At 46.1% G+C, this 21451-nt stretch overlaps 1 protein-coding gene across 1 annotated transcript in view; it reads right to left on the bottom strand.

Annotated features, from left to right (window-relative positions):
• Nucleotides 1-21451, bottom strand: part of GDPD4 (glycerophosphodiester phosphodiesterase domain containing 4) — a 44139-nt gene that overhangs the window by 12016 nt on the left and 10672 nt on the right. Inside the window, exons 2-6 of the mRNA XM_008495199.2 lie at nucleotides 16092-16300; nucleotides 14175-14278; nucleotides 13106-13199; nucleotides 5414-5473; nucleotides 3355-3453 (exon numbers count right to left, since the gene is read on the bottom strand). Coding sequence (XP_008493421.1) covers nucleotides 3355-3453; nucleotides 5414-5473; nucleotides 13106-13199; nucleotides 14175-14278; nucleotides 16092-16274 — 540 coding nt within the window. The 5' untranslated portion in view covers nucleotides 16275-16300. The remainder of the gene's footprint in view (nucleotides 1-3354; nucleotides 3454-5413; nucleotides 5474-13105; nucleotides 13200-14174; nucleotides 14279-16091; nucleotides 16301-21451) is intronic.

Below are 21451 nucleotides of genomic sequence, written 5' to 3'. Positions count from 1 at the left end.
TATACCCATTGCCTCTTGTCACTGGGCACCAGCAGTGCCAGGCTGGCACCATCCTCCTGGCTCTCTCCCTTTATGAACACTATATTTATGAACATTAATGAGCTCACCCCTCAGTCTCCTCCAAGCTGCAGAGCCCCTCAGCTCCCTCAGCCTTTCCTCACCAGGAGATGTTCCACTCCCTTCATCATCTTGGTGGCTCTGCTCTGGACTCTTTCAAGCAGTTCCCTGTCCTTCTGGAACTGAGGGGCCCAGAATTGGACACAAGATTCCAGATGTGGCCTCACGGAATACAGAGGGAGCTGAAAGTCTCCCAGCCTACTGGCCACCCCCCTTCTAATGCACCCCAGGATGCCATTGGCTTTCTTGGCTGCAATGACACATTGTTGGCTCATGGGCATCCTTCCATCCACCAGCACCCCCAGGTCCCTTTCCCCTTCACTGCTCTCCAACAGCTCAGCCCCCATCCTGTACTGGTACCTGGGGTTGTTCCTACCCAGATGTAAGACTCTACACTTGCCCTTGTAATTCATTACCTTTTTCCCTGCCCAACTCTCCAGCCTGTTTAGGTCCCTTTGAATGGCAGCACAGCCTTCTGGAGTGTCAGCCAGTCACCCCAGCTTTGTGTCATCAGCAAACTTGCTGAGAAGACACTGTCCCATCATCAAGGTTACTGATAAAGATGTTGAACTGGACTGGACCCATCACTGATCCTTGGGGAACTCCACTGGTCACAGGTCTTCAGCTGGACTCCACACCATTGATCATCATCCTTTGGGCTCTATTATGCAGCCAGATCTTAATCCATCTTGCTGCTGATTCTTCTATCCCACATTTCCTGAGCTTGTTCACAAGGATGTGATGGGAGACTGTGACAAAACCCTTGCTAAGGGCAAAGCAGACTACATCCCCTGCTTTCCCTGCATCTGCCCATTCAGTCACAACATCGTAGAGAGCTATCAGATTAGTCAAGCATGATTTTCCCTTGGAAATCTTGATAACCTTTTCTTCCACATGCTTAGAGATGACCTCCAGAATGAGCTGCTCCATCATTTTTCCAGGGATGGAGGTGAGGCTGACTGGTCTGTAATTGCCTGGATCATCCTTTTTGCCCTTTTTGAAGACTGGAGTGACATTGGCTTTCCTCCAGTCCTCAGGCACCTCTCCTGTTAACCATGATCTTTCAGAAATGATGTAAAATGGGAGGGCAATAACATCAGCAGCTCTCTCAATCCCTTCCATCATCAAGACTGGGCTTTGTATATTTGTGTATATATATATATTTGTATATATTTATTCCTTCTCCCACGTGTCACTGCCCTTTTGTTCTAGTAAACCTGTTTCAGTTTCCAATTTTAAAGTCTCCCATTTTATTTCCTTTTATTTATTTAAGTCTCCTTTTATTTCCCTTTCATCTTCCCTTAGGAAGGGAGAGGGGGACAATGAAAAGCGATTCTGTCTCCTGCTTTTTTGGTCCATCCAGATCTGCTAAACTGTGACACAGTTAAAAACCTTTAAATGGTAGAGAGTAGGACATGAGGACACAATTTTCATTACTGCTATGCCACAACCTGTGAGCATCTTCCAGGGAGCAGCCAGGTTCACCCAATCTAACCCAATCCAATCCCATCCAGGTAACAGTTATCTCCACACCAAGACAGCAGCTGAATCATTAAACTGATGTCAACAAACCTGAGTGATCAGATGTGGTATCTACCCCTTTATGTTACCAACTATTGTGATATAAGAAAAATAATTAAAAATAAAAAAACCTATCCAGCTGCAAGCCCTTCCCATTGCTTAGTCCAGGCCAGATTCTCCAAGCTGGAAGGGTTGAGGAAAGCAGCAGTCATTGGGAGATGTTATTGCATGTGATACTGTGTGCCTCAGACACTTGATACCAACACCTTTGGGTAGCTGCATAAACAGAGGTGCCATCTGAGATGTCCAGGATATCTGAGATAGCTTTGCAGGGCTAATGGACTTGACACAGGATCTAAAGGAGATGTGTGTCCTTTGGGAACATCAGCAGGAGGCCACACAAAGCACCTCAAAGGGCTTTGAACACTCAAAAGCATAGAATCACAGAACAGTTTGGGTTGGAAGGGACCTTAAAGATAATAAAAGTAAAGAGCACCTGTGGGGAACCCAGAGGCTCTTATGTCTCCTTCTCCACCTCTGTGAGGGGGAGGTGAAGCTGATGGTTTCTCATTACCTTTGCCAGGGCACAGTCCCATGGTTACCAAATGTTGAAGAGTTTTTGGAAGAAAATGGACATGTGAGCAATCCTGACTACTTAGCATTGCCAAAGCTGCAAGGTTACTAAAAGATCAGCTACAGGCAAAAAATAAGGGAGTTGGTAGCAGAAAGTAAGAATAACAGGATGGGAAAGCATCTCATAGACAGCACATAAACAATTGTATTTAATCAGTTAGATAGTGCCCTGTGGCATATGAAGAATGTGTTGTACCAACCAGCAATATGCTTATATTATGTTATCAGCCTGACTGTGTATAAAAGGGCTACCACTACCCTCAATAAATGGCAATACTTTGATTATATTCATCTGGGTGTTGTCCACTGACCTCCTACAACCAAACTCTGTTGAGCAGGAATTAACCCCACTCTACCAAGACCACATCTGTGACTCCTCTCCCAGTTCCTATGCATCACTCTCCCAACATTCACAAGCAGTAAAGCACATGGAGGAGAGGTGCTGGGCCCCAGTTAACTCTGCAAGTAACCAAAGTCTTTGGGTAACCAAAGGCTACAGACTTCTTCCTATCCAATACATCTGGGGACCTGCACAGTCAAACACAAAACATCACTGGGCAGCTCTCACCTCCAGCTTCTGACCTGCTGAAAGTTGAGTTGGTTAGACCAGCCACCAGTGTTCTCCACCAAAAAGTTCCTGCAGTCTTGTCTTCAAGAGATAAAGTGCTTCTGAGTCACAGAAAACTGAAATTGGGCTTATGTTAAAGCTGATGGACAGGTAGGAGCTGATTAGGGAGAAAGCTTTTGTTTCAACAAGCCTACTAGCCAAAGGGGTCTGATTTACCTGCCCTGGGCATCTGGAAATTAACAGCAGATCTACAGCATTTTTGCCAAAAAAAAAAAAAAAAAAAAAAAAAAGGATGTGTCTTCCCAAACAGAGGGGTGGTACATCATGAAACTCAGCCTCGGGTCTTGACTTCCTTCCTCCCAACAAGAAATGTTAAATCATGGAAAAATTTTGCTCAAAATCATGTAGTACCCTGCCAGGAAAACCCATGTAAACAACAACCTGCATTAAAACAATTTCCAATAATTACCACAAGTAAGATTTTTCTTTCAAACCAGCCTCCCAGCTCCTCTTACCTGGAAAGACAGACGGACAGTTTGCCACTGTTCTCCCCAGAGTAAGGAAATGACGAAGAGGGATGTGACTGAGAAGCCCAGGACAACCAAAGTCCCAATCTGGGGAGACAAAACAATGAAATAAATCAGCTGCAGCACTTCTGCCCTGGGTGTGCTACCCATTTCACTCACAGGCTTCTTTGAGCAGCTTGGTCTTGATAAGTTTAGGATTCATGAGCTTGACTATTCCAGTTCAGAGAGAGAGAGAGAGATTCAATGGCACTAAAACCAGATCATCAGAGCTATCCATTGGCTTTTCTGTATGGCAAGACTGATCTGAAGATTTGGGTATCCAACTCAGATCTCAGGGCTCTCTCTCTAATCACTGGAGAAAGAGAGGAATTTCCAGAGGTGAACCATTCCCACTTGGTTTATGATGGAAAAGTTCTCTCTCTCTCTGTAGATGGAGCCCAGATGATCAGCTTACATGATTTACAGAATTACCTTGGTTGGAAAGCACCTTCAAGATCATAGAGTTCAATTATTAACCTAACATAAGTCCTTAACTAAGCCATATCTCTAAGCACTATGTCTTATGACTTAAATCCCTCCAGGGATGGTGAGTCCATGACTGACCTGGGCAGCCTGTTCCAATGCCTGATAACCCCTTCAGTGAAGAAATTCTTCCTAACATCCAACCTAAACCTCCCCTGGTGCAACTTGAGACCACAGAAATCCCTGACCTGCAGATGGTTTTATTCAGGAGTGATGAATTCCACCCAGCAATGCAGCTTCCTTATGCTCTGAGCTGCTTTGCAATATGACTCAGCACCAGGAATACTCTCATAACAAAGAGATGAGAGTTCACTTTTTAATAAAAAAAAAAAAAAAAGAGGGTGTAGTTCAGTCTATTTTTCAGCTTCTTGCTCCGTGGTGATGGTTCTTGGTACATCATCTGCCTGATGAGAACTAAGAGCAAATTCTGCTAGAATTGGGACCAAGTCTTTAACTATTCTTCAGGGGCATCTTACAGATCAACACCTTAATAATCCAGCCCTGATTTCTTCCACAAAAGGATGGATTTAACTATTTAAGTCTTTAACTATTCTTCAGGGACATCTTACAGATCAACACCTTAATAATCCAGCCCTAATTTCTTCCACAAAGGATGCAGCTCCATTTTTTTTTTTTTTTTACAACTCGTTCTACATCTTTCTGGTTCTGCTGGAAGCCAGTTTTCAATAGTAAAGATGACCACGTTTCCATTCCTGAAATGAAGAAACAGGATCAAGTATCTGCATATTCAGTTACTCCCTTCACTACAACACTTGCCACCATGTTACATTCCCTCTTAGGGGCTCATTTTTTAAATGCCTCCTGTGACCTCAAGAACTTCTCAAGGAAGGTGATTCTAATGCACCCTTTTGCAGCAACAGCTCCCTGAGGATTTGTTTCTGCACCTTCAAAACTCCTGGTGGCATTTCCCAAGCCACCCAAAGATCAAAAAGCAAAACTCATGAGGATGCCTTGGAAAAGCCAAACCTTCTCCTCTGCAGAGACAGCAGCCACTTGCTTGACTGCTGCAGGAATCTGCTACAGAAAATTGAGCTCTGTTCCATCTGAAAACTTCACTTTTGTCTTCCTGTCACCACATGTAGACAGAAATACCAAACACAGCCATCTTCACCTGACTGAGTCACTGCAAGCTGCTGGGGGGAGAAGGTACTTTAAGGGTGATGTTATCTTAATTTAGAGGTCTGTGACCAGCAGCTGGATGTATTGCATCCTCAGAGGTTTAATTTCCCTCTGATGACTGCAAAAGGTGTTCAGGTGATCAGCTCAGGTGGATATATCATGATACCTAAAGTTTATGGTATCTTATGGCATCTAACCATAATGGATATCTATGGATATCTATGGATATCTTATGGCATCTAATGCCTCCTTAGATTAACCTGTTCCCTCTTTTCCTTCTCTCCCATAATCTGATTGGTTTTTTTTTTTTAATCAGAGAAACACCACAGATGCAGTTGATTTAAAGCATGGATTCGAGTTACCAGAAAGCCCTGACCCTCCCCACCTTGTGACTCCAGTGCAGGTACAGCTGCTGACCTTCTGCAATCAAACACATCGCTAGGACCTGGGAAATCAAGAAGAAATTGTTGGCATCCTGGTAGAAGATGAGGAAGCACGTTCAGTGGGGTACTTGTGGAATTATTTTTGCATTGGGAAGCCACTTTACACCAGGTCTTCCTGCACAATGCCAAGGCTGTTGGCAGGGCAGGTGTATGGAGAGGTCATTGCTACAGTAAAAATGCTTCTGATAAAAAAGTAAAAAAGCAAACATCAAGGCTGTCCTGCAGGATCAAAGCCCTTCCATGGGGAGCAGATAACTGGGTGCTTTGGGGTTCACACTTTTAATTACTTTACTTTGTGAGAACAACACCTGAAAGAGAACTGTTGGCCAGGGCTATCTGCTATGGTCTGAACTAGTCTATTAGAGGCTTATCAACCATGAGAGAGGGGTCAGGAACTACAAAATTACTCCAAAGCACCACAAAAACACAGAGCAGACAGCAAAGGAGTCAATGCTTCCACAATAATCACAGGAACCAGGAGACACAGACACATCTCAGAACAGGGGGAACAGCCTTGGAGATGGAAGCACTCCAGTTCTTGGTGGCTGGCATGTTCCTTTCCCTAACTGTCATGTCTGAAACCCTTGGGAAAAATTCCTGTGAGGCACAGAGCAAACTCCAGCCAGGGAGACAAGCTAAGAGACCTCAGACAACAAGAAGCAAAGGAGGAATAAAGCCAGACCATGGCTGATAAAGAGTTTCTTCTAATTGGCCCAAAGCTAAGCAACCAGTCATAGAATGGTTTGGGTTGAAAGGGACCTTCAAGATCATCCAGTTCCAACCTCCTGCCATGGGTAGGGAACCTCTGAGTAGAGCAGGTTGCTCAAGCTCCATCCAACCTGGCCTTGAACACTTCCAGGGATGGAGCAGCCACAGCTTTCTTGGTGGTGGTGAATACTTTTCTTGCTCCCCTTTCCTTCAAGACCAAATCCTATTTGAGTAACAGCTCTAACAGTGTGGTCCGTCATGATATCCAATGCCCACTGACACACAAGTAAAACCCTAGAACTGGACCCAGCATGGAAGGGGATTCTCGTGAGAGCAGAATAGAGGGGGAAAATCCCCTCCCTTGACCTGCTGGCTTGACTTGATGTCAAGCTTCTCATCTATCAACACCCTCAAGTCCTTCTCCTCAGAGCGGTTCTCATTCCATTTCTCCCCATATTTTCTTGGGATTGCCCCACCTCACATGCAGGACCTTCCATTTGGCCTTATTGAACTTCATCAGGTTGACATGGGCCAAAACCTGTCAGGATGGCTTCCCTTTCCTCCAGCATGTCAACCACATTGCACAGCTTGGTTTCATCAGCAAACTTGCTGCGGGTTCAATGAACCTGGGGATGAATTTCACCAGGAGAAGTCCCTTGCTGTTGTGAACACCCCCAGGGCTGTGCTCAGGAGTTTGAGTGCCTGGTGCAAGCTTCCCATCCACTGTAAGGGACAGATCTGGGGACAAGTATCACCAGTACTTAAAGAAAAGTATCTGTTAGTAGACACTACTGAGAAGGATCATTTATGATCCAGGTTCCTCCAGACTGGAGCACCTTGGGATTGTGTGAAAGCAGGATATAGAGCTTCAGGGGAAGGGGCTCTGCTCTCTCAAAACACAGCTACAAGGGAATGTAACCAGCTTTCCACCACCTGCAAACATGCTCTATTTCCAGGATCATGATGATTTGAAGTGAGATACAAGTTCAGCAAGAATACAGATCAGCTTTAAGTGCTTCTTGACACATTAGCCTCCTTTAATTGAATCCTCCACCCAGGACGTGATGAGTAACCACAAGAGCAGTTCATAGAGAATTGAATTACAGCTGAAGATCTTCAGCCAGTTTTATTTAAATAAGCTGTTTTGGAAAAAAAAAATAAAAAGAAGAAAAAAGACCCTTTATCCTTTTTTCTGCAAGCCATGTTACACAAAGACCAGGTCCTTGCCTAAGGTACAGCCAAGCACTGATTTCAAAGACCAGGCTGAACTGGACTCTCCCCTGCTACTGCAGGACAAGTTTTGTATGAATGATGCATCACATCTAGGAATGCCATCAGAGGGTGAGCTCATTTTTTATGGATGGAAACAACATCTCATTATCACTTTACAAGAAGAGTAATCACCAGGTTCCATCCTCAGAGGGTAAAGAAAGAACTCTTGCACGTCTGGTCAGTGTGAAAGACCAAGTCTTGATGGACCAGGGAGTTGATGTGATCTGGGCAAGGTCTGTCCTCTGTGTACACAGTTAGCCTGAGTTTTCTATGCTTTCAATGTATCCCTGAAGCTCAACAATCAAACCACAACCTCCCAGTTTCATCCTGCTCTTCAAAAGCTGCTTCAGGACCTGTCCAACACGCTCTTCCTTGGGGAGCAGCTGCTGCTTGCAATGTCCCAGAAGCTTGCACCTAGAGCAGGACTTTCAAACCAGCACCAGCAAGTCTGGCTCTTCCAAACTGCTTCCAAATGTATCCTGGGACTGTCTACTACAAGCACACAGACGTGTGGGTTTGGGTAACCAAAAAGTCTGAAGAGGAGACTGAGGTTAAACACTGCCTATGACTACCTGGAAGGAGGTTGTAGCAAGGTGGGTGTTGGTCTCTTCTCTCTCTGTTGGTCCCTTCAAACAGTAGAACACGAGGAAATGGCTTCAAGATGTGTCAGGGAAGGTTTGGATTGGATATTAGGAACAATTTCTTTACTGAAGGGGTCGCCAGGCCCTGGAATCATCACCCTTGAAGGGATTTAAAAGCTGCATAAATGTGGTGCTGGGGGACATGGTTTAGTGGTGATTTTGGCAGTGCTGGGTTAATGGTTGGGCTTGGTGATCTTAAAGGTCTTTTCCAACCAAAATCATTCTATGATTCTGTATGTCCAACTGTTAGTGCTGAGGCCAGAGCTAAGGTCCCTCTTGTTGCCAGCCCCATCATCTCCCTGAATCTTACAGCCTCCAACGTTTGCATTCTTCTTTTCTTTAGTATGAGGTGTGGAAGTGTCTCCCTTCCAACATCTGCCTGCACTGGGATAATTAAGGGATGACTCCTGGTGGAAAGAGAGGTGGATTTGCTGCAAGGGGGACTGCACCTCTGTCTCCTTCCTTTGGTGTGGAACCAAAAAAAAATCCCTGACCACAAGGTTATGCTGCAAAAGGATGGACAAATGACCCCACTTTAACCCACTTTAACCCCACTCTTCTTCAGCATGGGAATGACACTGTGCTGGTTTGAACCTACAACCATGAGGACATGAAGGTTGGTACTCAGCTCACCTAAAACTTCTGTTGCTTTAGGTGAACAGAATTCAGGTCTCTACAGGGAACTGGTAAAAATGCAGCAACACAAAACTTCTGTGGTACTCTCATCTCTCAAAGACAGAGGTTTGAGATAATTTTTTAAACTTCAGTGCCAATGGACTACCTTCAGCTCTTTCTTAGCCTACAAATCATAGAATCATAGAATCATAGAATTAGCCGGGTTGGAAGGGACCTCAGAGATCATCTAGTCCAACCCTTGACCCACCGGAGCAGTTGCTAGACCATGGCACTGAGTGCCACATCCAGTCTTTTTTTAAATGTCTCCAGGGACGGAGAATCTACCACCTCTCCGGGCAGTCCATTCCATAGCCTAATCACCCTCTCCGTGAAGAAATTCTTTCTAATATCTAACCTAAACCTCCCCTGGCACAACTTAAGACTGTGTCCTCTTGTCTTGTTGAAGGTCGTCTGTGAAAAGAGTCCAGTTCCCACCTCGCTACAGCCTCCTTTCAGGTAGTTGTAGACAGCAATGAGGTCTCCCCTGAGCCTCCTCTTCTTCAGGCTGAACAGCCCCAGCTCTCTCAGCCTCTCCTCATAGGGCCTGTGCTCGAGTCCCTTCACCAGCCTGGTTGCCCTCCTTTGGACCTGTTCCAGGACCTCTACATCCTTCTTAAACTGAGGGGCCCAGAACTGGACACAGTACTCGAGGTGTGGCCTAACCAGCGCTGAGTACAGGGGAAGAATCCAGTCATCTGAGACCTCCCCTGTTAACCAAGACTCTTGGTAGATGATGGAGAGAAGCTTGATGAGCTCCTCTGCCAGCTCCCTCAATACTCTCAGGTAGATCCAGATGCCACAAGAGGTCATTTACTGCTTTCTCCTGGATTATTGGGGGAGTTTTGCTGCTCTCTGTCCTTAACTTCCAGCTCAGGAGGCTGAATACCCTGGAGGTGGTTGGTCTGCTTAAGGAAGACGGAGGCAAAGAAGGGAGAGAAAAGCAAAAAAGGGAAACCCCCTCATTAGCTGAGATCTGCTAAGATCAGCTCTGCCTTGGAGCAGCTCCACTCAACAACTCACAACACCCTGAGTGTGTTTTTCCAGAAGCCAAAACACACCTGAGCCCCTTTGAGTGTACAGTCATGAATCACCTCATCAGAACCCTTGGAAGAAGTGTGGTTGAACTGCAGAGATTAAAATATTTAGTTGGCATTTAAAGACCAAAATAGAAAAGTTTTTTTCATCTCCACTGGGCATGAGCTGTTCTGCAATGAGATCCCCTCAGCTGGGCCTTTTAGCTCTGATGGGGATGAGAAAAGCATCTTGCAGAGTGGTCACAATGGGATTAATTGAAACTGATCGTCTGAAGAAAATAAATTACCATGAGGTTTGTGGATGGGGAGCATCTTTGTGCAGAGAGCAAACTGTTGAGCAGCTTTTTGTTCAGCCACCCATGGAGAGAAGAGTGTTTGCTTCAGTGGTTCACAATGGAGGAAGACATGAGGGCTCTGGTTGGGTGTCATCATTAAAGAAGAGGTTATGGTGCTCACAGACAAAACCAGATCAGCCACAGGTTGCTATAAAATCTCTCTGCTCCAAAGGGCCACCAGAATACTCAGTTTTCTGATGTCACGGGCTGCTGATGCAAAACATCACAAGGAAACATTCCCTAGGTGGAGGTTCCCAGTCTTTCCTGCAACAGCACAGGGATAAATCTCCATCCAACACTGTTCAACCAGAACGTGGGATGTCAGTCAGCGTTGGGGCAACCATGTGGTCTGAAATGTGTTAGAGAGATCCAGCACCCAGAGTGACAGATCTAGTTAGATGTGGAAGGGCTGAGCTGCACTTAGTAGCCTGTGAGGATGTTAAGTCCTCTGCTAGTTACTCAAAGGCTACAGTGAAAGGCCAAACACTGTGATGGGGAAGCTCTGGGAGCAGTGATGGGAGGGGTGGATCGATGCAAAGTCCTTCTCTGAAAGCAGCTCTGCTGGGATGAACATGGCCAAGCCATGGTTCTTGTCACAAGATCCTGCAGGCAGACATGTCACCATCACATAAGTACTTTGACATAGTGGGAGCATGAATCATAGAATCCTGATTTGGGTTGGAAGGGACCTTCAAGATCGTTGGAAGGAGCCTTCAAGATCACCTGGTTCCAACCTCCTGCCATGGGCAAAGATACCTCCCCCTAGACCAGGTCATTCAAAGCCTCATCCAACTTGGCCTTCAACACTTCCAGGCCTGGGACATCCACAACTTCTTGGTGGTGGTAAATACTTTCCTTGCTCCCCTTTCCTTCAAGACCTAATCCAGTTTAGGTAACAGCTCTGACAGCCTGGTCCCTCATGGCACCCTATGCCCACTGCTCAGCACAGATGCCTGGAGCAATCATGCCAAATGAGACATGAAGCCATGGAGATGCAACCAAGCAGGGCAAGTGCCCTTAGAAATATCCAATAGCTTTGGGTGGGTCACTTAACAGCTTTGTGAAAGTGAGGAGCAAAAGGACCTTCACCATAGGGCTGTCCCCACAGCAGAGGTGTTTCTCTTGGAGGATTTGTCTGATGGCACCCAGACTCCTTGTATTCTTTCAGGTTTCTCTATGTTTCACCCTCCTGAGGAAAGCAAGTGCTGTTATTTGCATCATTAAACAGAACAGAAATGCTGAGGTGAAGAGGAGGTGTCTACACAACACAGAGTGGGATCAAGACTGAACTGAACCACACAGGACACCAATTTCACCTCAGATTTCCATCTTCCTTTCTGGCTTCACTTTGCCCACCACCTGCCCTAAGAGCTTCCAGCTGTCACATCACTGCTGCCAAAACCATGAAACTTCTCACAGAAAGTCCACTGCTTGGACAGTGGCTGATGTTTGGATCCAGACAGAGCATGACTGAACTGACACACCAGCTCAAGCCCAAAAAATCCTACAAACTCCCTTTCTAGCACATGCTATGATGACAGGTTAGTCTGATCCTGAGGTTGGCTCCAGATCCACAGGCTGCTGAGCTAAGGTCATAAAGGTCTCTACATCACAGAACCATCTCTGGCAAAGCTCTGAGTTCCCAAAGTAGCATCCCAGCCACACAAACTGTCCCATGGCCATTGGGAAAGCCTGGTGGGCTTTGCTGAATGATCCATTTTGAGCCCTAGAGCCACCAGGGTGTAAAAAAAAATCCTTGTAATTAAAGACTGTTGTTTGTCCTACTCAGAGCCAAGTTAGTCCACGGCTTTTATGATGCTATTGATCACTGTGAGCGTGGCCAAGAAGTTATTGTATTTATCTGGTTGGTGTGTTATTGCTTGCACTGGAATAAAACCACTCTTTATCTGCACTTCAGCAAAGACAAAGGACCTCAGAAACCTGTTGTGTGAGACACCAGGTGAACAAAGCAAACAGAGATTCCCTGCCATGAGCAATTTACAGATTGATTATATGATGACACATCATGGATTGGGTAAGTACAGCAGGAATTGATGATAAAAACTGGTTGTCTTGGTCACAGAGGTGAGTGAAAACCACAGCCTCACCCTCAGCACCTGGGATTTCAAAATGAAAGTTGGGGTAGGCTGGAGAATAAACATGGACTCTTGTGCTTGGACTTGAAATGATTTCTTATCTTATAGTTCTGGATGCACAGGGTGGAAAACCAGATGCAGAGCTGTCTTTAGCTGGGGGGGGGTCCATAGGAGAGAAAGAACTGAGAAAAAAATGACTAAATAGAAAGTTTAAGAGCACTTGCATTTGCTGTGTTTCCAGTCCCTAAAGCAGACAGCTTTGGTCAGAAGCCTACAGAAATATTCTTGCAATGGGAAAAGTAAAGATTTTGGGAACATTGGCTCTTTGGGTATGAACTTCAGCAGCGTTTGGTGACCCCATCTGTAGTCTCTCCCTGAAGAAAAACTCTCCAGCAAAGCATAGTGAGTCAAGGCAGCTTCAGTGATAATGTTCACCTTCTTCTAATGAGCATTTTGATCCAGGATTAGAGGAATAACTCAGCTTTGATGAGGTATCACCACTGCTTTGTGACTCAGAGCCATGTACTTCCCTACTGTCAGAACAAAAATCTTTGTTTCCTAGATGCAGCCACTGCTGGAATATCTTGGCTTGGGTTTGAGGAGACACTGGACAGCTTCATGGAAAGAAAATCATCAAAATAAATCACAGAAACTACATCTAGCTCAGAGAACCCCATACTGAAATTGCTCATCTGCAGGCAGGTGTGGAGAGAAAACACCATAAGCACTCGTGTTCCCAAACTTCCACAGGTATCCATTGTCTAGGGATCATCCAGGGGGCTAGACTGAGCTTTGGTCTGACCCATGAAAACCATCCCTGTTTTTCTTTTTAGGACTATAAATCATGGTCAGCTTACAAGAAACTTTACTTACCAATAACAGGGCGATGTACACAAACAAGACTGCAGATACAATCAGGAGAACAAGGGACCAGAGAAACCAGAAGCCCAGGTTCCCATAGTTATACCTAAAAAAACCAATAAAATAGTCTAATGATGTTTGTGTTGAACCCATGGACTGGAGAGGAGCGTGTTCCTTGAGATTCTTAATTTTTCAAAGTGATAAAACAAAGAGAAAGGGAGGACTAAACCCACCCTAAACCATGCAAAAGTGGTTAAAAGCCTCTTCTCAAAAATCTATGATTATGTTAGACTAATACCCCAATGTGCTGGGGTGGTAAAAAGCAGGAACCACCTGCTGGCCTTGCTCCAGAGAGCTCCCAGTCTGTCTGTAAGACACAGGACATGGCTGCAGACAAACCAGCAGCCTGGGGACACAGTAAGAGGACAAGGCCTAGAGCCCACCTTGGCTACTTCTGTAGGGCACTGCAGAAAAAAGGGGATTTGAGTCAGGTTTTGAAGGAGAAAATAACCAGAAAGCTGGAGGAGCTTCAGAGGGATTGCTCTAGGAGAGAGAGAGGGGGAAGTTTTACTCTTTACCCAAAGGCTTAATATGGATGCATAACATGATTACATCTTTCCTCCCCAAAATACTATGGTTTAATATAAGTTTAGAAGTCAGATTTGAGTAGCTGTTGATGATGTTCTGCTGGTTATTTCTTGCCTGGGAACATGCACTTCTCTTTAGGTGGGATAGCTGGTGCAATGCCACTACATTTCTCCAGGGGGAATGGGGCAGGAGGGGAGACTCAGAGTGAAAGAGCTATTTACTCCCCTTCACTCACAATTTTTGTGCTGATGATTGTCCCTGTCCTCCCAAATTCACACTTACAGCTAAAAATTGTAGCCAAGAAAAGGGCAGAGCCTCAGTACCTCTGAAGTCACTGGACATCCAATTTGGATGCTGTAACTAAGAGTTTAAGGAGCCAAATCTTTATCTTGTGGCTCAAGTGCAGTACAGGTGCTGAGGTGCTTATCTCTTCTGGGGTGCTTATCTGGGAACCTGCCTAAGGAGTGGGAGAGGAGGAAAAGATGGTACTTACCAGTCAAAGTTATTGTAGTCATTTTTTGCTTCACAGCACATGTACAAAAAGACCAGAGAAAGGCAGAAAGCTCCAACTAGCAATGGGAAAAACAAACATTCCCGCTGGAGAAGGAGAGGAAGGACAAGTGGTCAGAGCCTTATCTACTGCAAAGCAACCAAAATAAACAGCAGATGCTTTTAAGCTGTCCCTAAAACACATGGCTCAGTGCTGGACATCCTGAAGAAGATATGGAGAGGGCTTCCCTTCTTCTCCCTTGTGACCAGGGGAAAGTTCTCCAAAGCTCTGCAGTTTTTATTGTCAGGGAAAAGACCTCCTGAACAACCCCAGTACAAGTTAGGAGTTGGTCTGTTGGAAAGCAGCTCTGGGGAAAAAGACCTGGGAGTCCTGGTTGGACAACAATTTGCCCTGGAGGGCCAATGTCTGGGGTGAATTTTAAGATGAGTTTGGGCAGCAGGTCAAGGGAGGTTTCCTCCCCCTCTGCTCTGCCCTGGTGAGGCCTGACCTGGAGCACTGGGTTCAGTTCTGGGCTCCTCAGTTGAAGAAGGACATGGAATTACTGGAGGGAGTCCAGAACAGGACATGAGATGAAGGGACTGGAGCATCTGCCCTATGAGGAAAGGCTGAGAGAGCTTGGGCTGTTCAGCTTAGAGAAAAGGAGACTGAGGGGGCATCTCATAAATATTTATAAATATCTAAAGGGTGGGTGTTAGGAGGATGGGGCCAGACACTTCCTTTTGGTGTCCAGTGACAGAAGAAGGGGCATTGGTCACAAACTGGCACATAGGGAATTTAACCTGAATATGAGAAAATATTTCTTGACTCTGAGGGTAACAAAGCACTGGAACAAATTGCCCAGGGAGGTTGAGTCTCCATCCCTGGAGACATTCAAAACCCACCTGGGTTTGTTCCTGAGTGCCCAAGGGGATCCTGCTCCAGCTGGAGACAAGATGATCTCCAGAGGTCCCTTCCAACCCCTGGCATTCTGTGGTTCTCTGACTTTACAAGGCATTTACCAGCTCACAAGAGGGAACTGCACTATGCAGAAGCCCTCTTTGGAATTCTTACTGCACACCCATCACAGATTTTACATCTTTAATTTAATCCATTAATGCCTTGGAGATGTTTCACTGGTCAGGAGGGTTTGGAGCAAGGTCCTTTCCTGTCACCACATTTCTTAGCTGCACAGTGGCACAGACAAACTGACTCTGCCATGGAAACACTGATATATCAAGCACAATTCTCCCCCTCTGCTATTGTGAGATGTCCCTGCAGTTCTGAGTCCAGTTCTGGGGTCCCCAACACAAGAAGGACGTGGAGCTGTTGGAGAAAATTCCAGAGGAAGGCCATAAAGATGGTCCAAGAGCTGAAGCATCTCTGCTATGGGGATAGGTTGAAAAGAGCTGGTGATGAGGACACTCTGAGGAGACCTTAAGGCACCTTCCAGTACCTGAAGGGACTACAGAAAAGCTGGGAGGGGCTTTTTACAAGGGCATGGAGTGATAGGACAAGGAAGAATGGTTTCAAACTGAAAGAGGGGAGATTTCAACTAGACATTATGAAGAAATTCTTTCCTGTGAGGGTGGAGAGACACTGGCCCAGGTTGCCCAGAGAAGCTGTGGCTGCCCCATCCCTGGAAGGGTTCAGGGAGAGGTTGGATGGGGCCTTGAGCAACCTGTGGGGTGATGTCCCTGCCCATGGTAGTGGTGGTGGACCCAGATTATCTTTGAGGTCCCTTCCAACCCAGACAATGCTACAATTCAAAAATCTTCCCCTTAGAGCCCAATCTAACAACCCAACAGATCTTGGTGGGCTCCAAATGATGATGAGATGCCTCTAACCCATGACATTCATCAGCTTGAACTGACTTTTCCCTTCACATAACTCAATGCCTGGGGTGTTTTGGAGTTCATTTACCAGCTTGCAGCAGCACTTCCCAGGCTCAGTCCTTCTGCGCTGGTACCGCTTCCAGCGGCAGCTGTAGAGCCCAGCCAGGCAGGAGATGAAGGGTTGGTGCTCATATCTCTGCAGCAAACGCCGTCTCACCACCTTCAGCTTCCCAAATTTGAGCCTCTTGAGGCTGGTGGAACTGGTCTCCATCTGAGTGGCTTTATCTCATCTTCCTCCTGAAAGAAGATGACAAGTTTCGTGTGGAACTGTGAATTTCCGTCCCTTTTGGGGAAGCTTTTCGTATAAGAAGAAGGAAAAAAAAAGATTTCTCAAGAGGATGCTGCACCCAGCAGGCAGGAGTGCTGAGGACACTCCACCTCATTTTATATAAACCCAAGTGAGATGTCTAAGACAGAAGCATGGTCACTGCAAGTCCCCTCAGTAGTTGGTGGTGCTCCTGGTTGTGACTCAGGTGCTCTGAATCACCTCTGAGGGCACCTCTGCCTCCCTTGGACTACACAGAGAGTTCTGGAAAATGAAATCACTGACTTGAGCACTCCATACAGGTTCCCAAGTTATCATAAAATGGTTTGGGTTGGAAGGGATAGACCAGGTTGCACAGGGTCCTCTTCAATCTGACCAATATGAATTGTGTCAGATGAACCTGAGCCTGGGCTTAGCCATGGGAACTGATTCAACATCACTGTGGCCTGCCTGAAACTTGCTACTAGTTTAACTACTCCAGGTAGGAAAGGGAATAAACTCTCCAGGTAAACTTGCCTTTCACCCTAGGAAAACTACACCACTGCAGAGATTGATCCCTTAAAAAAAAATACAGTTATTTCCTGACTGAAATAGCTTTACCTGGCACAGATTTTCTAAAGAGAATTACTGTAAAGACACAAGAGATCTCTTCATAATCAAGATTCTGAAAAACCAAGATCTTGGTGGTAAATTGAAACTGATGTGGTTAGCAGTGAAGCAAATAGCACAGGGGATGGTGCCAGCAGAGAGCAGTTGAGCCTGCAGGCAATTGTCAAGACCCCAAGAAAAATTTAGGAAAAAAAAAAAAAAGACTTGTGAGGGCATACAAAGGAGCAGCAGCAGCAGCACCTCTTTAGAGTTCAGGGCTTGGAAGAAACATTTATCTGTTGCATAAGAAGGTGCCACATCATATCCTGGAGTTCATACCAACCATGTTCAAATTCAGGCACATCTGGCTGCAAAGTCTCAGCTTAGGACACAAATTTCCCTCATTTATGTGATGTAATAACAATTACATGTACAATGAACAATTTGATGTGTTAATTACCTAGAGGAAACACACACATAAATTGTCTGCAAATAACTCCCAGCCCAGTGTGTCTTTGTGGAAATCAGTGGATAAATCCATGTAAATTCACACTTCCAAGAAACTGCTCACCTTGCAGAAAGCACAAATAAAGCAGAGACATAAGACACAAATTAATATTGAGGTGACACATCCCTGATACCCATTCCAAATATCCCAGCCAATTGGCAGCTGGAGTGCAAGGAGAAAGGGTGGAAATGAATCAAAGAATCACAGAATCGTTTGGGTTGGAAGGGGAATTAAAGATCACCCAGTTCCAACCCCTGCATGGGCAGGGACACCTCCCACAGCCCAGGTTGCTCCAAGCCCCATCCAGCCTGGGCTGAGACACTGCCAGGGATGGGGCAGCCACAGCTTCCTTGGGCAACCTGGGACAGGGGCTCAGCACCCTCACACCAAAGACTTTCTTACTAACATCCAACCTAAATCTCCCTTCTTCAAGTTTTAAACCATTTCCCCTTGTCCTCTCCCTATCCCCCCCCATGTCCAAAGCCCTTTCCCAGCTTTCCTGTAGCCCCTTCAGATATTGGAAGGTTGCTCTGAGCTCCCCTGGGAGCCTCCTCTTCTCCAGGCTGAACAGCCCCAATCCCTCAGCCTGGCTTCCCAGGGAGGTGCTCAGCCCTCTGAGCATTTCAGTGGCTCCTCTGGACACCTTCCAGGACCTCTGTGTCCTTCTGATGCTAGGGACTCCAGAACTGGACACAGGACTCCAGGTGAATGAAACAAAAGGGGGTTCAGTTTGGACCATTACTAATTAAGCAGTACCCAAGCATGCCATGTCCTGAATTCTTTTCCTGAAACAGATGTGTCTGTCCCTCCAGGACACTCAGAGAGAATCCCACACGTTTGGCTATGATGGGGTCAAGCCACTCCTAGAAGCTCAGCAGTATCAGATCTGGGCATCAGGAGGTCACCCCATGGTAAAAAATTGATGCCAGTCTCATGTAGCAAGATGGTGCCCCTGCTCTTGAATTACCCAAAGCACAGACAGGGGGTGGGCATTTTGCCACCAGCGAGTGGCACAGGTGACAAGTGTGACAACTGATCCTGCTGTCTTCAGCAGCCTGGCAGAAACCCAGCCACATCTTTCTGCATATATTTCAATGCTCTACCAGAAGGGTGTAACTCACCATGGGGCTGCAGTGTTGGTTACCACCTAGGAGGATCCCTAAACCCCCATCACTGAATCACAGCACCCATTCTTGCCCAACCCTTCTCCATCAGCAAGAAGAATTCAGATACTGGGTCAAAACCATCATGTTTGCTGGCAGAATGTCAGGAGGTTCATTGCTGACATTCCTGGTGTGGGCACGAGGCTCACACATCAATATTTGCCTCTGAGCACAGAGGATTTGACAGGAAAACAGAGATAATGGAGACCTCGAATCACTGTTTGCTCCATCTGGCTGGTGCAAGGTGGTAAATCTGAGTTAGTCATAAAAATTGCCAGTGATGGAGATCCTACCAGCTCCCAGGACAGGCTGATCCAGTCCTAACCAGCTTAAACATTAAAGTTTTTTCCCAGTGCTTCATGTCCAGTTTAAGCCCACTACTTCATCTGCTCCTCATGGTAGATATAAAGAACAGCTTTGGCCTTTCCTCTGTTATATATCTCACAAAACTATGGATATGTTCCCTTAAACACTTTCTAGACTGAACAAGCCCAGGTTTTCTAGTGTCTCCTTGTAGTTCATGCTTTCTCCTTCTCAGAGCATCCTTGTATGGTGACCACAGTCCCCTGCTATTTCGGATTTTCCTTGCATTTCCCATGTTTTTTGGCAGGTAGTAGCCATATCAGGATGTGATGAACAACCCACAGCCTCTCCAGGGCAGATCTGTCTATCCATAGCACTGGTTACTCTTGCAGCATCCCATTTCTCCCATATATCAAACATCATCTGGCTTCGGTCATCCGAAACCCCCAGTGTCAAGGAAAAGGTGATTTCACCTTTATGCACCAGAGAACATAAGAACTTCTCTGTAATGAGGGATTTCATGAACTCTTGCCTTCATCTTCCCACACAAGTCATCTCTCCAAGCCCAGGGGATTTGAAAGAGGGGCTGGGAAGGGAGGAAGAGAGAAACTCACCACCTCCCCCAACCCCTGATCTTCTCACAAACATCAGACTTGCCAAAGACAAGAAAAAACCTTCATGTCCCACATTTTCTGAATCCCCAAGGACCACACTGCGAGGATGTTTAGGGTACCAGATCAATAAGCAGCCTTGTCAGACTTTTCATATAAAGAAGCAAAGAGCATAAACTGTCCCCTGCTTTGGGCTCTGGCTTCTGCTGGTGCAATATCCAACCCTCCCTGTTCCTTGACCTGTATCTTCTCTTCTTCTGCCCAGAGACCTTATCCCAGTTCTTCCAGGACTCAACTGAAAGAGCTACCTCACCCAGCTGCTCCTCTGCACCTTGCAAAGTGTCAAAGCATCCCAGAGAGGCAATAAATCCAGACACAACTTGTATTTTTGAAAACAGATGCTTTCTGACATATCTCCACTCAAGTGAATGGAAATATCTTGTTCTACATAAAACCTGGCCTGCTAAGGAGATACATGGTCCCCAGAGGCAAATTACTCTTAGGTCAGTGACATTAAGCTGAAGTTACAACGTGTTGTTACTTCAGGAGCATTTCAGGACCCTGGAGTTTGGAAGGCTCTTTCTAGCAGGAGGAGAAGGTACAGTTGGGGTACAGGAGCTTTTTGATGCCATGCAGTATCTGAATGTACATCAGAAACAGGACAGCAGGAAGCTGTTATGAACATGGTGCAATCCTTTTCCTTTTCTTTGGGATGCCAGAGCAAGGTATCGATCCTGGGCTCACACCTCAGAGCCTTCAGTGCTCAAAGGGGACACCCTGTCCAAGAACTGACCCTACACAAAGTCTTCAGGGCATGGTGGCACCCAGCCCTTGGTAAATGGCACTTATGAGGCTTAGGTTTAGGCTTCTGAGTTCACAGATTCTGTGCTCAGAAAAATGATTCTATGGAGCTGTTTGTAAGAAAGAGCCCCTCACTCTCTCCCATCCTTTATCAGCATCTGATTTTCCTCTCTGATGTGAGCTGACCAGGGAATGAGAGCTACTGAGGATGAAGCTTTCTCTGCTCAAAAATGTCTGTTCACAAAGGACCTGGCACTCACCATCCAGGAACAGAACCGACAGAAGCTAAAGACCAGGGAATCCAATAAACCCATTTTAACACATCTGCTGAGCTCAGCAAGCTCTCCTCCAAAGCAGAAACCACCCTGCCAAGCTCCAGATCATGACTTGACCCATGGCTTCTCCTGCTGCCTCTGGGTCTAGGGCTCACCTGAAAAATGAGAGCCTTTGAGCCATTCTGCCCCACAGCTATGGGGAACTGAGAAATGAAGGCACTAGGAGAAGACAGTGCTTGTGTGTAGATGCAAAGGAAAGAGATGACAGGGATCAGGAAGACAATAGAATCACAGAGAGTTGGGGGGTTGGAAGGGACCTTGAAAAATCATCAAGTTCAATCCCCCTGCCAGAGCAGTGTCACCTACAGCAGGTGACACAGGAACACATCCAGGTGGGATTTGAATGTCTTCAGAGAAGGAAACTCCACAACCTCCCTGGGCAGCCTGGGCCAGGGCTCCATCACCCTCACAGGGAAAAAATTCTTCCTTATCTTTATATAACTCATGCTCCAGTTTAGAACCATTGTCCCTTGTCCTATTGTTAGTCCCCAGCTCAGCATATATTTGGGAGACTTCACTCTGAAGGCAGTAGGAAGGATAAATCATAGAATCACTGAATAATTTGGGTTGGAAGGAACATTTAAAGTTCATCAATCCCCCCTGCAGTGAGCAGAGACATCTTCAACTAGATCAGGTTGCTCAGAGCCCCAACCAATGTTCCCAGAAATGGGACATCCACCACTTCTCTAGTCAACCTGGCTTGGTGTTTCACCACCCTCGTTGTACCAGATTTCCTCCTTATTTCAAGTCTGATTCTCCCCTTTATCAGTTTAAAACCATCACCCCTTTTCCTATCACTACAGGCCCTACTAAA

Source organism: Calypte anna, chromosome 1 (genome assembly GCF_003957555.1).
Source record: "Calypte anna isolate BGI_N300 chromosome 1, bCalAnn1_v1.p, whole genome shotgun sequence".
NCBI classification, from domain to species: Eukaryota; Metazoa; Chordata; class Aves; order Apodiformes; family Trochilidae; genus Calypte; species Calypte anna.
Note: the sequence above shows the minus strand (reverse complement) of the source record. Positions and strands in the feature narration are given on the sequence as shown.